Genomic DNA, 18,307 nt, shown 5'->3' with positions numbered 1-18,307 from the left:
CATAAGTGAAGGGCTGTACGTGCACTTAAGTTACTTTTGAGAAAATGGGGTTTAAATATTTAAGCTTTCGTATAATCGGTGAAATTTTTTATTTAAATTGTAATGTGTGATGCGATTAAAATATCCCTTTGCCACTAAAATTTTTAATACTTTAGCTCACACTGGATGCACTTAACTCATGTTATTACAAATGTCACTAGCATTCCTTTGCTTCTAGCCACCTCAATTCAAAAAAAGCTAATCTGAATTTTTAAACAAGTTGCTGAAAATGGTTGCCGTTCATTACAATGCAGGCTTCAATTCTTTACGCATATTATTAAAAACATTTAGAAGCATATTCTCTGAAATTGAATTTATCGTTTCTTGAATATAATTGTTTAGTACGAAATTATTAACATAGGTTTCTTTCTTCTATAGAAAACGCAACCATATTTCTGAAACACACTATACACTCCAGTGTTTACTTCACTTCTTGAAGACTTCGAATGCAACAGCGGCCGTAAGTTTGTGTGTCTGACGGGAGCAAGGACATTAATGAAGGGGTAAGAGTGAAGTACATTCAGAAATGCAGGTACAATAAAAATACAAGTAAAAATAAAATTATGTCCCTGTATAACATATTGCAGTAATAACATCAGCATCTGGAATCTTGTTGATTTTTTCACGGCTTCCTTAATGTTATTTGCATTACAAATGAACACCTAGTATTGTTCCTACACTTAACCCACGGGCAGAGAGTAGTTACGTTTAGATGCATAGTAAACAAGCATGCAGTGCGCACAGGATTGTCTTTCAGTGGAGGCTAGTCTGTCATTCAGAATTGTGTACAATGGAGCGTCGTAAGGAGCTCAGTTCCGATTTAAAGAAAGTTATTGTTCGCCTGGCTCTGAAAGGCTATTCCTGTAGAAAAATAGGTAAATTAGTGCATAAAACACATTCTGCAGTACAGCACATTGTAGAAAAATGTCGAAATCATGGAACTTGCAATAACTTGGCAAGAAAAACCAAGCAGACATTGCTAAATGCACGTGACGAGAGATTCATAGTTAATCAAGTTGTTAAAATCCAAGAATAAATGTTCCACAAATTCGAGTCATGATTGAAGAGTCTTCAAACACGAAGATCAGTAACCGGCATGTGTTATGGAAAAATAGCTACCATGGCAGAAGACCACGAAAGAGGCCGTACATTAGTTAGATAAATCAAGATCGAAGATTGGACTTCGATAAAGAACATGTTGGTAAGGATGAGGAATCTTGGAACAGGGTGATTTGGTTAGATGAGACGGAGATAAATCTTTATGGTTCCGATGGCATTCACAGGATATAGAAAGCCCAGCACAGATAACGACAGAAACAACACATTATCTACAGTGAAACATGGGGATGGATGCATGTTATTGTGGGGATGTATGTACAGGGACATCATTTTATTTTTACTAACATTTTTAATATTAACCTGGCTATATCTTTGAATTAACGGATCGAGAACCGGAAACACCGTTTGTTACCCCTTTCCACGACTGGAGTTCGATGATACTGGCGTAAAATACAAACAAATCACTTTACTAGATACAGGAGGGAAGAAAAGTAGTTCATCCATTTACGTAAACTAGGAAATATCGCGATTTTGAGTTTGATAAATTTCATTGGTTTTTTTTAATCAAAATACAGTACTGTATTAACAATAAGTGTTTTTACTCACGAACTGAGCTATCCATGCGAATGCATTCATTATGCAGTGTATATTATACTGTCTAGAGCACATTAGCGTACAATATAGAGAATGAAGTTAAATTGAAAAATAATTATAATATGGATATTTAAACAAATTTTTTTAAATGGTGGCCGTTCATTTCGATACAGGCTTCAGTTCTTTTGTGCATATTATCGCACGATAGACTATTGTATCTAATTCCAATTATTACCAGTTTCGTCCTTCGTACTAGTAACTCATGTTGAAATAATTCTGTACCTACTCTATAAAAGAGTAGCTTATGTACTGTAAATTCAATCTTCACTTCTGCCCGACCCACACAGATAAAATTATTTAGACATGCTATCTACTGTCCGTCTAAGTGGTTATGTCGTAGGATTGTAGAAAGGGGGAAATCACGTGACAGTTAATTACTCAACAAGGCCCTTTTATTTAAGTTATTTTAAACAGTGGTATAATATTAAATAGACGTCCAATTCGTAACAGAAATTATTATTTTCAGAAAAGATCTAAGACAGCCCAGCTACTAGCCTTCACAGAGGGGTTCGAGCAGAAGCAAGTGGGGGAAATCGGGATGCGACGTAGGCAAACGGACGATAATGCCTGTGCGAAAATATGATTCAATATCGAAAGCTCTTTCGTCACTGGAAAACGCGAACATATTTCTGGAACATACTATACTCACTAACTCACTGCGGTCTTGGTTCTGTGTGCAGGACAGTTGGAACTTCATTAGTAGAAGGGGTGGGAGTGAAGTACATTCAAAACCTCAGGTACAATAAAAATTGAAGTAAAAATAAAACGATGTCTCTGTATATCTGCAAATGGTGTGGGGAATATTGAGTTCAAAGATGGAATTATGGAAAAGTATGTGTATAATAACATTTTAAGGTCAAATGTTAGGCAGATTGTACAAAAGATGAGGATGCCACTTGTGCATGTGCCAACAAGACAATGCCAGTAAAGATACTGCTCAAATCAGTAAGAATTGGCTTATACGGAACATACCCCAACAACTGGGAAAACATCCTCAATCACCGGACTTAAACCCCATGGAACATTTGTTGGAAATTTTGAAAAGGAATGGGAGAAAGCAGAAGTGTACAACCATAGAGGATTTCAAACATGTAGTGAGAGAAAAATGGAGTAAAATCAAACCAGAACAGTGTAAAAACTTGGTGAAATGAATGAGAAGGAGATGCCAAGCAGTAATGAAGTCGAAAGACTATGCTACAAGATATTAATTGTTTTTCAAAAGTGTACAAACAAGACTGTTACATAGAAATTGGACATGTTTTTGTTTATTTTGTTTGTTTAACGTATTCATTGTTTATATTTTATTTTTTGACTTTAATATATTCCAAAGTCCATGTGTAAATAGTTCTCTAATTTGAAAAGAAATTAAATTATATATTTATTTTCATAAGATAAATTGGCGTTATATTCGGAAAATAGAACTGTGGAAACAATACTGTTATATGCTGTACATTTACTCGCCGTTTCCTTTTGCTTCTACAAAATTGCAAATATTTTTCGTTATGCTCTTTTATTCAGATGATAATTCACAAACATAAGCATTGTCATTTTCATGGCCTTCTCGAAGCATGTATTTTTAGTTGATGGTATATTACACTAAACTCAGCAGCAGTCGTGTGCAGCGGTACTTCGCTACTTCGCCCTAAACCAGACTTAAGCACTTAATCATATCGTTACGAGTGTGCGCACAGTCTGCTACGAGAGGGAAAAATAAACAATCAAATGAACAAAAACAAATATATGAATGAGTAAATAAATAAATGATATTTAAATAAATAAACATGTAAAAATGTAAATAAGTAAATAAATAAATATACATAAATAATCTACATAAATATACATACATAAATGAATAGATAAATATATACATGGGTGGATTAATTAATTAATTGATAACCAGAAAGCTTATGATTTTATTCAATATTTCTCTATATTTTACATCTTTATCAAAGTTAAATATTTCAAAAGAAAATGAAGTCAATACTCCAAATTTAAAAATAGGAGCCAGTGACATGCAAACATGAATTAACTGGTGAATGGAAAAGATAATTCCTATAACCAACGTTAAAGCTAGCCCACAATTCTGCTGTTGCAACTTTGTGGATTGCTGTCCACAGGTATTAGCGTGAATTATACTCTCAGTTGTTCGAAAGGAGGTATGACTATCTCATACGCCGGCTTGTTATTGCAGCAGACCCACACTGATCCATTTTTCCCTTCACGAATCATATGCAAGACACCGTTGCCAACGTTCTCTGCCCTGTGAAAATAATATCAAGAAATCATTAAAACAGTGGCAATCAGTTTTCAGGAAATTCTACGACAATCCAGTACTTATGCTATGAAAATATGCCTTATACGTAGTACAGTACATGTAATGGTATTATTTTACTGATTTTTTCAGTTTTTATAGGCTGGGGTTGATATTCAAGTTTTTTAGTGTGTGTATGTTAAATGATTGGTTATTAAAAGCTGTTTAAAAACTGTAGCACTGCTGTTACCGTCTTGTACACCCCGACTTTCTGCCCAACGACCAACTCGGTAACGAACCAGTCTCTTAAAGTGCGTACACACTTAGCGAACGAACAACGAACGAATTATGAAGCGAAATTTCGTTGTTCGATTGCTGTTTGGAGCAACGTACAAATCATCAGCAAATGGTCAGAAAACATTCACGTTCGCTGATTATCCGCAATAATGGCAGACGAAAATATAATTATAGCAAGTGCAGCCGTTGTTATTATAGGCAGTTTAATAAAAGGAAAGTTAAAAAACAAAAGGCGATGGTGGCAGACGCCACTCTACGAAAGTCGCAATCAATACAGAGGCACTGACTTGCTTCATGATTTACGTCGAATGGAATCGGGACAGTTTCACAACTTCTGTCGCATTTCAGAAACAGACTTAGAAACATTACTGTGCAAAATAGGGCCCAAAATTTCCAAGAAAGACACAGGCTGACGAGAAGCAATACCTATTCAGGAAAGGCTAGCATTAACACTTCGATATCTTGCTACATGGGATTCGTATACAAGTTTAATGTACTGTATTTATTCAAAGTGTCGAAACAGCTGATTACCAGGATTGTTCCAGAAGTATGTACAGCTATAATTGAGGAACTGGAAGATTTTATTAAGGTACGACTGCAAGACAGGGGAAAGTTTCAATATACGGATACCTCACTGACAATAATTATCTTAAAATACTAAAAAGAGAGATTTGTCTGTGTTTGTTGAATGCGCATCAAGCTTACAAAAAGGCACTTTTCAGTGCCAATAATTTATTTTGTGTGCACAAGGTTGGAGCTTTGTTTTTTTCTGAGCATCAATTTGTCCAAAAGGAACGACATATGTTTATACGCGAACCAAGTTGACTCGTACACTTCATCACTCCCCATTCCAGATCTTTTTTTGGACTTCTGTCTTTCCCTCCGGAACGATGTCAGTAGGGACTCAGTTTTCTTTTTGACTTCTGCTCTCTAAAATAAACAAAAAATATGTATCCACTGAAAGTAAATAAAAATAATTTTCAAATTTTGCACGTGTTTGACTCGCCTACTTTACAGCTGAACATCTTTCCAATAGCTTCCCAAACATAATGTTTTCTTACTTTATTGTGGTAAGTAGGATGCTTGGGATTCCATAAAGTTTCCTGCTCCCTATATGCATTAATAAGATTTATAACAGCGTCTTCTGTCCACTCCAGTTTCGACATCCTGTTGGTGAAATTGAACTAAGCGCTGCGTTCTGCTACGAACTACAAACAAGTGGCAAATCCCGTCCACAACGAATACCAACTTCCTTTGATGTACCGACAAGCGACGAATCACTTCAGAAGGCAAACCAAACGATAGGTTTGCCTTTGCTGCGACCTACACACATTCCGATTTCAATCAGCGAATGCATTCGTTTGTCGTTCGTTCGTTGTTCGTTCGCTAAGTGTGTACGCATCTTTAGGGTACATACACGTTGGAGCAACGATAAACGATAACGATAACGATAAAAGAAACGATCTAGCGACGCTTTGGTATTATCAAAGAATCAAATGTTCATATCGGAGCAACGAGGACGCGGGAAGCGAACATTTTGATTTATCCGTACAAGATATTCTATACATCCACTTAATGAAAGGAGATATATAGAAAATATCAGCTGTTAGATTCAAGGCTAATATAACTTAAACACGTACAAAATTGAACCTGTTTCTCATCCCAAAGCTAGTATAAATTCATTGTGATGTGATTGATTCTTGTGATCACATAACGAATCACGGATAAATACACAACTGATCAATTTGTCAATATCCATGATAATTAATTTAATATGCCGAAGTAATTATAAATCGGTTAATACTCGGATATATTGTTAACTACCGATCATTATACAGATGAATATTATCTTAATCAGAGATCATATGAACAACAAGAGCGAAGAAAATGACATTTATCTTTTTCGTCGCTTTTATCGTGTATCTTCGCTTTTATCGTTACTCCAATATGCACACCTCAATGACAATGTAGGCTTCAATTCTCTCTGATATAGCATCGCTGCTTCTTTTATCGTTAATTGTCGCTCCAACTTATACGTGCCCTTATCTGACCCATTTTGTAAGCTGTGTGACCTCCAAGAAGAAATGAACAGGAGTCATCTCCAGCATTGCCCTGCTCCATCTAAGCTTAGCGAAAGTGAACGTTACTGGGAAGAGAGGAACCTCAAGAGTCTGTTGTAATAATTGATTTTGTTGTTTCTCCATTTCGTCGTTTCTTTTATTTTAATTTCGTTTATAATATTATGGTTGTATGTAGGCCAAAGTACATTTATCTCTGTGCTTGTCATTTGAAAAAACGTAGATAAATATTAATAGTGTTGATGGAGATATTGTTGGTGAAAGCAGTAGTAATATTAGAGAAAGTAGTAGTAGTGGTAGCGGTCGTGGTGGTAATAGTAGTACTAGTAGTAGTAGTAGCAGCAACAGCAGCAGCAGCAGCAGTAGTAGTAGTAGTAGTAGTAATAGTAGTAGTAGCAGTAATAGTAGTAGTAGTAGTAGCGGGAGCAGCAGTAGCAGTAGTAGTAGTAGCGGGAGCAGTAGTAGTAGTGGCAGCAGTAGTAGTAGTAGCAGTAGTAGTAGTGGTAGTAGTAGCAGCAGTAGTGGTAGTAGTAGTAGCAGTAATAGTAGTAGTAGTAGTAGCGGGAGCAGTAGTAGTAGCAGCAGTAGTAGTAGCAGCAGAAGTAGTAGTAGTAGTAGCAGCAGCAGTAGTAGTAGCAGCAGCAGTAGTAGTAGCAGCAGCAGCAGTAGTAGTAGTGGTAGCAGCAGCAGCAGTAGTAGTAGTAGCGGGAGCAGTAGTAGTAGTAGCCGCAGCAATAGTAGTAGTAGTAGTCGTGGTAGCAGCAGCAGTAGTAGTAGTAGTAGTAGCGGGAGCAGTAGTAGTAGCAGCAGTAGTAGTAGTGGCCGCAGCAGTAGTAGTAGTAGTGGTAGCAGCAGCAGCAGGAGTAGCAGTAGTAGTAGCGGGAGTAGTAGTAGTAGTGGCCGCAGCAATAGTAGTAGTAGTCGTGGTAGCAGCAGTAGTAGTAGTAGTAGCGGGAGCAGTAGTAGTAGCAGCAGTAGTAGTAGTGGCCGCAGCAGTAGTACTAGTGGTAGCAGCAGCAGCAGTAGTTGTAGTAGCGGGACAGTAGTAGTAGCAGCAGTAGTAGTAGTAGCAGCAGGAGTAGTAGTAGTAGCAGCAGCAGTAGTAGTAGTGGTAGCAGTAGTAGTAGTAGTAGTAGTAGCAGCAGCAAGAGTAGTAGTAGTAGTAGTAGCGGGAGCAGTAGTAGTAGCAGCAGTAGTAGTAGTGGCCGCAGCAGTAGTAGTAGTAGTGGTAGCAGCAGCAGCAGGAGTAGCAGTAGTAGTAGCGGGAGTAGCAGTAGTAGTGGCCGCAGCAATAGTAGTAGTAGTCGTGGTAGCAGCAGTAGTAGTAGTAGTAGCGGGAGCAGTAGTAGTAGCAGCAGTAGTAGTAGTGGCCGCAGCAGTAGTACTAGTGGTAGCAGCAGCAGCAGTAGTTGTAGTAGCGGGACAGTAGTAGTAGCAGCAGTAGTAGTAGTAGCAGCAGGAGTAGTAGTAGTAGCAGCAGCAGTAGTAGTAGTGGTAGCAGTAGTAGTAGTAGTAGTAGTAGTAGCAGCAGCAAGAGTAGTAGTAGTAGTAGTAGTAGCAGCAGCAGCAAGAGTAGTAGTAGTAATGGTAGCTGCAGCAGTAGTAGTAGTAGGAGCAGTAGTAGTAGTGGGGCCGCAGCAGTAGTACTAGTGGTAGCAGCAGCAGCAGTAGTTGTAGTAGCGGGACAGTAGTAGTAGCAGCAGCAGTAGTAGTAGCAGCAGTAGTAGTAGTAGCAGCAGGAGTAGTAGTAGTAGCAGCAGCAGTAGTAGTAGTGGTAGCAGTAGTAGTAGTAGTAGCAGCAGCAAGAGTAGTAGTAGTAGTAGTAGCAGCAGCAAGAGTAGTAGTAGTAATGGTAGCTGCAGCAGTAGTAGTAGTAGGAGCAGTAGTAGTAGTAGTAGCAGCAGTAGTAGTAGTAGTAGTAGTAGTAACAGGCATGGTGACCGTAAACAACTCCATCGGTGTACAAAAGCAAATAGGCACACAAATAGAAATTTAACCCTAATCCCAAATGCATTATAGTGTAGTGATACGCATTACGTTGACTGTAATTTATTCTATGTTAACTAATAGTTCTTACTTCTGTGGAGGTTTGTGCAGTTCTACTTCTCTGCCAAATTCTGTCATCCAATCATTATAATATGTTATCGCTGTCTGTTCCGGTGTAGCACTCGAAATTATTTCAGACATCGTGTAACCTGGACACATGACCATCATTCTTATGCCTGTCTGCTGGTAAATGAAGTCTGACTGCAAAATAATGTGTAAAAGAATCATAAATTTCAACAAGATAATATTAAATCTCAATAAGGATATACAATCAATTTATCACGTTGACTAATTTTCTTAAAGAATAGTGAAATATATTTATCATCCAAGATGATTATGATGTTATTTCAGTCACTTATTTAATGCGTTGAACAACAGAATAACATAATAGGACATAAATGTATATATTCTAGAGTCTAGACTGTAAGACTATATGCACGCATACATACCGATAGTTAAGTATTATTAAATATATATGTTTTTTAAACAAAATAATCTGCACTCAATGAGGGTGACAATAAAGATCCAGAATAAAAGCACTACAGAATAATTTAGAAAGACAGGAATTGTTTAGTAAGAAATTCAGAGAAATGCAAACCCAATAGAATCATCAATGGCCAAAATATAAAGGGTAATGTAATATTTGGATAATTCATTAAATGGCAATCTTACTCGTGTTAATTATATAAGCATGTGTTGCTTACAGCTGTTTCGGTGTTACTTGACACCATCCTCAGAGCCTACTAGACCTTGGCGCTATCTCAGCTTCGCTGCCTGTTGTGTGGGTGCGTTCGTGTGATGAAGATTTGTGTCAAATAGTGTGTGTGTTCTGAAATTTATCTGTGTGTTGAGAATTTGATTACGGGTAGTTTTAGTGTGTCTGTATATTTCATATTGTTCTGTTGCTTTAATGTGTTCTTTGTATCGAGCAATAACCAGAGGACACAATACATCTACATATGCCGAACAAATAACTAATACTAACCACACATAGAATAACATAAATACAGACATGGAAATCCTACACATACAACCCAAAAACCAAAAACTCAACACACTAGAACAATATGAAATATACAGACACACTAAAACACACCCTGATCAAATCCTCAACACACAGATCAGTTTCAGAACACACACACTATTTGACATAAATCTTCATCACACGAACGTACCGTGGATCAGAATGCAAATCTAGTAGCTGGACAAAATTAATAACTTCTCTGCATTCTAACGGATTGTTATGAAACTTTGTACAAGCCTTACAGGTGATTAATATATTTTGTGTAGAAACTCTGATTACGTTTGCACAAGAAGAACTACCCTTTTATAGCGAGTGAATTTACAGAAACCCTGTACGGAAGTTACAGATAGCTTATATTTTTGTGTATAAACTATATTTACGGTGTCATAAGAGGAACTACCCCATTACAGGGTTTGCATTTAAATAAAATTAATAACTTCTCTCCTAACAGATTTTTATGAAACTTTTTACAGAAGTTACAGGTAGTATATATTTTTTGTCTACAAAGTTTGATTATGTTCCTTTAAGGAGAACTTCCCCTTTATAGTGATGTATTAAAAAAATAATAACTTCTCTTCTATATAGGCCTAATATATTTTTACTAAAGTCTGCACAAGAATTATAGGTAAGATATAGATATAATCAGAGTTTGTACACAAAAAATATATGCTATCTGTAACTCCTGTAGATAGTTTCTTAAAAATCTGTTGTGTATGAGAGAAGTTGTTAATTTTGTGTAAATTCACCCACTATAAAGGGGTAGTTCCTATTAAACAAATGTAATAAGAGTTTGTACACAAAAAATGTGCTACTTGTAATGTCTGTAAAACGTTTCACACCAATATATTAGAATGCAGAGAAGTTGATAATTTTGTCAGCTAGATCTGCGTTTCTGCACACTGTGAGCTGGTGGGAAGCGATAGCTTATCGGTCAGGACAATCCTTGCCGCAGCTCTGGTCAGACGATAATTGGGTGACCCAGTACAAGTGATAAGTAAATTAGTTTCGAAGTTCTATCAAAGTGCAAGTGGATTTAGATTACCTTCGTCTTACAGTAATTAAATCCATTATAAATAAGTTACGATTGTCACCACTTACCCCAAAACTACGTGTAAATCCAATAACAGCGTGCTTTGTGGCATTGTAAACTGGAGTGACATTCACACCTCCTCCCAGTCCGGCTATTGAACCCGTATTAACCACTACGCCGCCTTTCCCTCCGTTGTTTTTACCAATGTACTTGAGTGCCGTGAAAGCTCCCTGGATAAGTCCATTCTGCAAATACATAAAGTTAGAAAAATTCCAATTATCTTTTAATATAAGATTGTTATTTGTCTTAGAGTCTCAGTTATAGATTACACTGGTCAACAATGAAAATGTTTCGGCCTCAAAAATAGCTAATTCTTATATATTTCCACCTGCTGAATTCAAAAATCACCATAAAAATGACAGATTAGCTCTTGCTTTGGAGATAAAGTGACATTTCATTTTTTAGAGTCAACATTTTCAGTTTGGGCGAAATTTGGGGGAAATTTTGTTTTGGGAGTTGGCACACCTGTCAAATAACAAAACACAAATGCTCTTCAGCTGTTTGTAAGTTACAAACATAGATATTGTTGTTGTGACTGTGAATTTCATATTGTTTCTGCTGTAATTAATGCAGAATTTCTGGTTTGGAAGTGTTTTTAAAGTGTAAAATTTGTAAAAATGCCACGAAAATTGTGTGTTTGAAGTAGAAAATGAAGACAGTGTGGAATAAGAAGAAGAACCCAACAAGCCTTCCACATCTCATGACCCTGATTTTGAGGAAAAAAGATGATAAACCGCACAGACTGAGTAAAGCAGAATTGAGTGATCTCATTAGATACCTTGACCTGTCAAAGGAGAAGGCAGAAATTCTAGGGTCTAGACTACAGCAATGGAATCTTCTCGAACGTGATGTCAGGGTCTCATAGTACAGACAACGTCACAGGGATCTGCTTCCCCCTTTTTTTAAAGAAGAAAAACAATATTTTTTGCTGCGATATTAATGGCTTGATGAAATGATTGAATTTGAACCACGATCCAACTGAATGGAGATTATTCATAGACTCCTCCAAGCTTAGTTTGAAAGCTGTATTACTTCACAATGACAACCGTCTTCCTTCTATTCCTGTTGGTCATGGAATTCACATGAAGGAGACTTATGCAAATATGACAGCGCTCTTCGACTCAATCGAATATCATGAACACTAATGTAAAATCTGTGGCGATCTAAAAGTCATTGCTGTACTCTTAGGAATGCAACTTGGGTACACAAAATATTGCTGCTTTTTATGTATGTGGGACAGCAGGGATAGGAAATCACATTATATTCAAGCAGACTGGCCTGCAAGAAATCATAACCCTAGCGAGAAAAATGTTGTTGCCGAGCCTCTCGTGGACCCAAAAGATGTTCTTCTTCCACCCCAGCATATTAAGCTGGGTTTGATAAAAAAATTTGTCACAGGTATGAACCAAGAAGGACAGGCCTTTAAGTACGTAAGAGAGAAATTTCCGAAATTAAGTGATGCCAAAGTCAAGGAAGGTATTTTTGTCGGGCCAGAAATTCGAGAACTTATAAAGGATCCTGCATTTGACAAAGTTTTGGAGGGGAAAGGAAAGGAAGTTTGGGAAGCCTTCAAGGAAGTTATTCATGGATTTTTAGGCAACAAAAGAGATGATAACTACACTCAGTTGGTGACAGTGCTCCTGCAAAAATACCATCAACTCGGATGCAACATGTCCCTTAAAATCCATTTTCTCCACTCCCACCTAGACTTTTTCCCTCCTAGTTGTGGAGCTTTCAGTGATGAACACGGAGGAAGGTTCCATTACGATATTTCCGTTATGGAACAAAGATATCAGGGCCGTTGGAATGAAACAATGCTTGCGGATTACTGCTGGTCTTTGCATAGGGATGCTCCAGAACTCACTTACAAGAGGCAAACTAAAAGACGACGATCTCATAAGCCACACAAGATTCTCTTCAGACCCAACCATCTGCCAGGTATTCTTCCATAAATTTAGAACTCTTAGAATGTAACTGCCATTAAGAAAAATTAAATGCACTTTCAATGTTGTTAGCATATGTAATTAAAATGTATCGTGTTCTCTTAATCCGTTAAACTGAAATACTTCCACCTATTGTGTATCACAGAAACTAGAGCTAAGAAAAATTTTTCATTGTCTTATTCGTTTTTCTCAAGCAAAATTAGTAAGAATTGACTCATGAAGTGCAGGAAACATTCAAAAAAAAATTTTTGTTGACCAATGTTATCATCCTTTCAGTTTTCCAGGAATTTCACTGATCAGTTGTATAACAGTAAAGGCTGGTCCATAATAAACGGAACGGAAACGACAACGAGAACTAGAACGGAAATATTGTTAAAATAAAGGTATATAAATATGAGCATTCTCAATTAACTTTCACGTTCCCGTTCTCGGGCTCCAGTAATTAATTGTGAATGCTCACATTTAAATATATTTATTTTAACAATATTTCAATTCTCGTTCTTGTTGTTTCTATTCCCGGTTTATTGTGGACCATCCTTAAGTTGACTGAAGACTTCTCATCAGGGACTTCATGGAACCCCGGACCTTCCAGTCCGCAGCCAGCTGCTCTACCAACTGAGCTACCCAACCGCCATAAGAATAAGAGTATAATACAAAAGCTAAAATCTTTTAAATTGACGCAAATTCGACAGGGTTTTCGGGTGGATATTGATATGTCCGTGAATCTAAAGGTCAAACTTAGCTTATTTTAAGTCAATCTCTTAAAATATAATAAAGAAGCGGGTTCCTGGCTACAAGCTCTACCTTCCCCAAATATTGGAACGCTGATGGACAACAAGTCTTTTAAGACTGCAGTCGCTCTACGTCTTGGATGCAAAATCTGCCTACCACATAAATGTGTATGTGGGGAAGTTGTCGACACTTTTGGTCGTCCTGCTCTGAGCTGTGTCAAGAGTAAGGGACGGTATTGTAGACATTCAACAATTAACAACATAATCAAGAGAGCATTAACATCTTCTGGTATCCCTGCTATTTTAGAACCCACTGTGATTAGTCGCACCGATGGAAAGCGCCCTGATGGATTAACCTTGGTCCCGTGGAGCAGAGGGAAATCTCTAATGTGGGATACGACATGCGTGGATAACTTAGCTCCATCCCACTTGCCATCAACTTCTAAAATCGCAAGCTCTGCAGCAGAATCTGCCGTAAACGTAAATACGTACATCTAGTAGACAATTACATCTTCATCGTCTTTGCTGTCGAAACACTAGGCTCCTGGTGTAAAAAAAGGTAAAGGTAAAGGTATCCCCGTAACATGCCATGAAGGCACTTGGGGGGCATGGAGGTAGAGCTCCATCCTTTCCATGACCTCGGCACTAGAATGAGGTGGTGTGGTCGGTACCACGCTCTGACCACCTTTTACCCCCGAGAAAGACCCCGTACTCAATTTTATAGGAGGCTGAGTGAACCTCGGAGCCGTTCTGAAAGTTTGGCAACGAGAAAAAATCCTGTCACCACCTGGGATCGAACCCCGGACCTCTGGTGTAAAGAAGCAAAAGACCTAGTTTCCGAAATTGGCAGAAGTTTGGTGACTGTTACTGGAGACCCTCACTGCACCAATTACCTACGGCAACGGATAGGAATAGCCATCCAACGTGGAAACGCAGCCAGCATTTTTGGAACCTTTACAGACGCCAATTCTCTGGATGAGATTTTCTTTATTTGAATGTCTGAAAGCAAGACAAGGGTGAAGTACGAAGCTTCTAGAATGAAGATAACACTCCACTCACGGCAAGAATCGAACTTTTGCTCACTAGATGGCAGCATATTGCAGTTAACTTAATTAGTGCAAAATTAACGTGCTAAGAAATTAAAACGATCATTGTCTGGTGATCGAGTTAATTAACTAATATAAAGACAATTCTTATGGACTTTTTGTAGTTTTCTGCAGGCCTAAATGGATATTTTTTTAACTTCAGATACACTTTTGTATAATACATATTTAGAGAATCTGAAATAAGTTAATAATTGTATTTTATAATTAATGTTATGCGACATTATTCTTCAGTTTTAGGGAAATTATAGTTAACATTATGTAATTATTGTCATAATCCAACATAAATAAGAAAAACATGATTTTACTCCAAGCTGGATTCCCTTGCACATCATCAGTTTGTGTAACATCAAGACCATCGTCCACACCTGTGGAGTAACGGTCAGCGCGTCTGGCCGCGAAACCAAGTGGCCCGGGTTCGATTCCCGATCGGGGCAAGTTACCTGGTTGAGGTTTTTTCCGGGGTTTTTCCTCAACCCAATATGAGCAAATGCTGGGTAACTTTCGGTGCTGGACCCCAGACTCATTTCACCGGCATTATCACCGTCATCTCATTCAGACGCTAAATAAAGCGTCGTAAAATAACCCACTCAAGACCATCTGCTTCGTGTATCAGCTGTTCAGTCGCCAAATTGAATGTTTATCGACTGGATAAGGAGTTACATGGTCATTAAGTTCATATAAGCTATGGGAAGGTTTATGTAGTTGATAACTGGTATCCGACGTTTCAGAAACACTTATTGAACAAATAGTGCTATCGATTAGGTAGATATCTGACGTTCCAGAAACCGGGCATTAACCTACTACTCCCTAAGTAGCCTAATGTATTTAAGACTTAGGATATCTTAGTCTGCTGAAGTACTTACCACATTAATAGCCACTGATTCCTTCCATTTTTTCTCATTGCATATTCCTGCGTTATTTACTACAATATGTAGTTCATCAAACTTTTTGATGGTTCCTTTGAAGGCCTCTGAAATGGTAATTGTAAAGACATACATACAGCTTTATTTACGTATAATTAGTTAATTACATACAATACATAAGCAATTAAAATAGTTTTCTTTCTTGTTATGATAATAGTATTAAAGAAGTATTGTGGTTTAGAAAAAAATATCGACTTATGTGTACGAATGATTTCATTCCGAAAGGATCAATAATAATGTTCGCCGAAAAATTGTAATATTTCATTTTATGTATAATTTGGAAATTTTATACAAAAATTTTAATTTGAGATAGTAAATTGAGACGTGTTTCATCTTCAGTTCAATTTATAAATAATTGCAAGTTAACAGGATATACAGTTATAATCCAACTCCATAAGATCGCATAATACTATTGACGCAGTTTTATCAGTGTCTTCTTGGACTTCAAAAGAGAGACTTGGTATGTAGTAAATTCTTTGACCTTACTAAAGCCTTTGATACGGATTCTCATGTTACTCTCTTACGTGAAATTAAGTTTTATGGCTTTGTAAATTGAAGGGTTATCATGCTAAAGGGGCTAAGTAACAAAATGTACTTTCTGAGTTATTCAGATATAACTTTATTCAAATAACGTGAAAAAAAAAATGCACTAACTCCACATTAATACTTGTTCACTGACTTTAGGAAAACAAGTTATCACTTGGCATGTTCCAAAAATAACAAATAAACACTAACTTTTCTAAATAAATTGGCAGTGAAATGCTGAACGGGCTAAGTCCATCAAACAATATTTATAATGTTTCTACCTCTAGTAATCATTTTACTATTTAGTCTTGGCACAATTCACTGTAAAACTGTTTGTGCACCTCAGGTAGGTATTCCATCATATTTCTGAGGTCTCTTTTCTTTTCTGAAGACAATCTTTTTGCATCAGTGACTTCACTGAATGTGATCGTTTTGAAATCTTCACTTCGCCACGCTTTTTTCAACACTCTTATTGTTTCCCATTCCTCTATTTCACCAAATATCTTTTTTTCTTAAGTCATGCTCACGCTTTCTTTTAGAGTTACTAGTTTTTCTGTTTCTTCCCTTTGCTGAATTATTCATATTATTTTCACTATCTATTGTACCGCCAATGAAGACACGCAAGAGACAGGCTACAAAATGGCAGGAACAAGCCTGAGAGTACAGAATAAGAATAATATGAAAACTATTATCTCAGGAGCCAGCGGAAGTGTATAATCTCTATGTCCAGAATAGCCAACTATTGTAACACATTCTGCACTTACCCCATTTAGCATGAATAAGTCATAGGAGTTACCTCTCATGCCATCTACTGGCCTTCGTAGCACCTACATTAGTCATCATTGGAGATTGCCCTTTTAGTATGTAAAAGCCCTGTTCACATACCACCCAGTGAAATAGAAAACACGATTTATGCAAAAATGGCGCTTAGCCCCTTTAGCATGATAACCCTTCAATTCATGCAGTCTTATCTTTCGAACAGATATCAGTATGTTTATATTAATCGAGATAATACATTAGAGTACAAATTGGTTAAGCATGGTGAAAGCGTTTTGTTTGGTATGTTGTGTACCAATTCGCTTTATTGTACATTGTAACATCAGACGACACTTCAATACGAAAAAGTATCGAAAATGTATAATTTGAGATACAGTGAAACCTGTCTAAAGTGGCCATCGGAAGTTACCTTGTAAAATGGCCGTTTTATCAGGTGGCCGCTTGATTAAGGTTGCGGTTTTTATGAATCAGTATTAAAATACTGAATATTATTGACTTTTTAATATTGTGCGCGTACTACAATCGTGCATATTAATGCCAGCCACTTCCATTCTTGCAACTAGCTTTTTCAAAACTCGCTTGCGGTATCTCAGTTTAAATGACTGCATAATACCTTGATCAAGGGACTGGAGGTGTGATGTGGTATTTGGAGGAAGAAACACCAATTTCAAGGATCACATTGCGATTTTTGTCGTTTAATCTTCGAATTGAAATCGTATAGCAAATTCTCAAACAATGATGATGTCATCCAGGCTTTATTGTTGGCAGTCCACTTCACCTCCAATAAGCCCATGTCAGCATTTTTGAAACGTCTCGGTTTCAAATGATTTCCCTATCATTAAGAGTGCTTCTTTTTCTCCTGCAGCATTACAACAAAACAGCAAGTTTATTCTGTCTTATGCCAACTTTCCCCCTTTACACTCTTTTTTCTTAAAACTTAAAGTTTCGTTAGGGAGAGCCCTGAAAAAAAACCTGTTTCGTCAACATTGTAAATGTCTCTGAATTCATATTCCTCAAGAATTGAATGCAGTCTATTTTTTCCATTCTTCAATAACATTGGTTGCAATGTCACCTCCTTCACCAGACACAGAACGAAATGCAACGTTATGCCGTTTTCTAAAGCACTCTAACCACCATTACTAGCAACGAAATTGCTTACATTGAGTTCTTTGGCAATTTCAAGAGCTTTCTCTTGAATCATAGGCCCACTTACTGGCTATTTCTTCGCCCTCGCACACTTGAACCATTCGTAAACGAAGTCATTCACATTACTAAACACGGATTCTCTCTTCCTTTTTTGGCCACCACGCTTATTTTCCTCCTATTCTTTTAACATTTCATATTTATTCTTAATTATACCGTTTGTGTCCTTCCACATTTGAATATTTCTGCAATTTTTCTCGCAGATATTCCCTTCTCACTTTCTTCAATCATTTTTCGTCTCACCTCTAAACTTAACACCACTCTACATTTATTTTTAAACATGATTTCTCTCTCAAACTAACTTCACAGTTCCTCTGAATCAACTGAATGAAAAGAAGAAACATTCGTAAAACTGGTTCAAATAAAGAAAGATAGAAAGAGGAGAAAAAAAAATTCGAATGGTTAACTACTGACCTAAAACAAACTATGACATTTTCGATAGAAAAAGTCCGTGTTTCAATCCTTTAAAAACGAGTAAGAATTTATAGCTATGCAGGGTCGGAGTGAAAAGTGACAAAAGAGTCATAAAACAGTAACTAACTAACCCCAAGATGTGAAGGG

The 18,307-nt window shown here is 37.2% G+C and overlaps 1 protein-coding gene across 1 annotated transcript in view; it reads right to left on the bottom strand.

Moving 5' to 3' along the window:
- Window positions 1–3,645: 3,645 nt before the first annotated feature.
- LOC138702808 (15-hydroxyprostaglandin dehydrogenase [NAD(+)]-like) overlaps window positions 3,646–18,307 on the bottom strand; it is a 37,431-nt gene continuing 22,769 nt past the window's right edge. Inside the window, exons 4-7 of the mRNA XM_069830105.1 lie at window positions 15,182–15,288; window positions 10,547–10,723; window positions 8,456–8,625; window positions 3,646–4,012 (exon numbers count right to left, since the gene is read on the bottom strand). Of these exons, the coding sequence (XP_069686206.1) occupies window positions 3,883–4,012; window positions 8,456–8,625; window positions 10,547–10,723; window positions 15,182–15,288 (584 nt within the window). The 3' untranslated portion in view covers window positions 3,646–3,882. The remainder of the gene's footprint in view (window positions 4,013–8,455; window positions 8,626–10,546; window positions 10,724–15,181; window positions 15,289–18,307) is intronic.

This window comes from Periplaneta americana, chromosome 7 (assembly GCF_040183065.1).
Source record: "Periplaneta americana isolate PAMFEO1 chromosome 7, P.americana_PAMFEO1_priV1, whole genome shotgun sequence".
Classification (NCBI taxonomy): Eukaryota; Metazoa; Arthropoda; class Insecta; order Blattodea; family Blattidae; genus Periplaneta; species Periplaneta americana.
The sequence above is the reverse complement of the archived record's forward strand: the minus strand, read 5'-3'. Positions and strand labels throughout refer to the sequence as shown.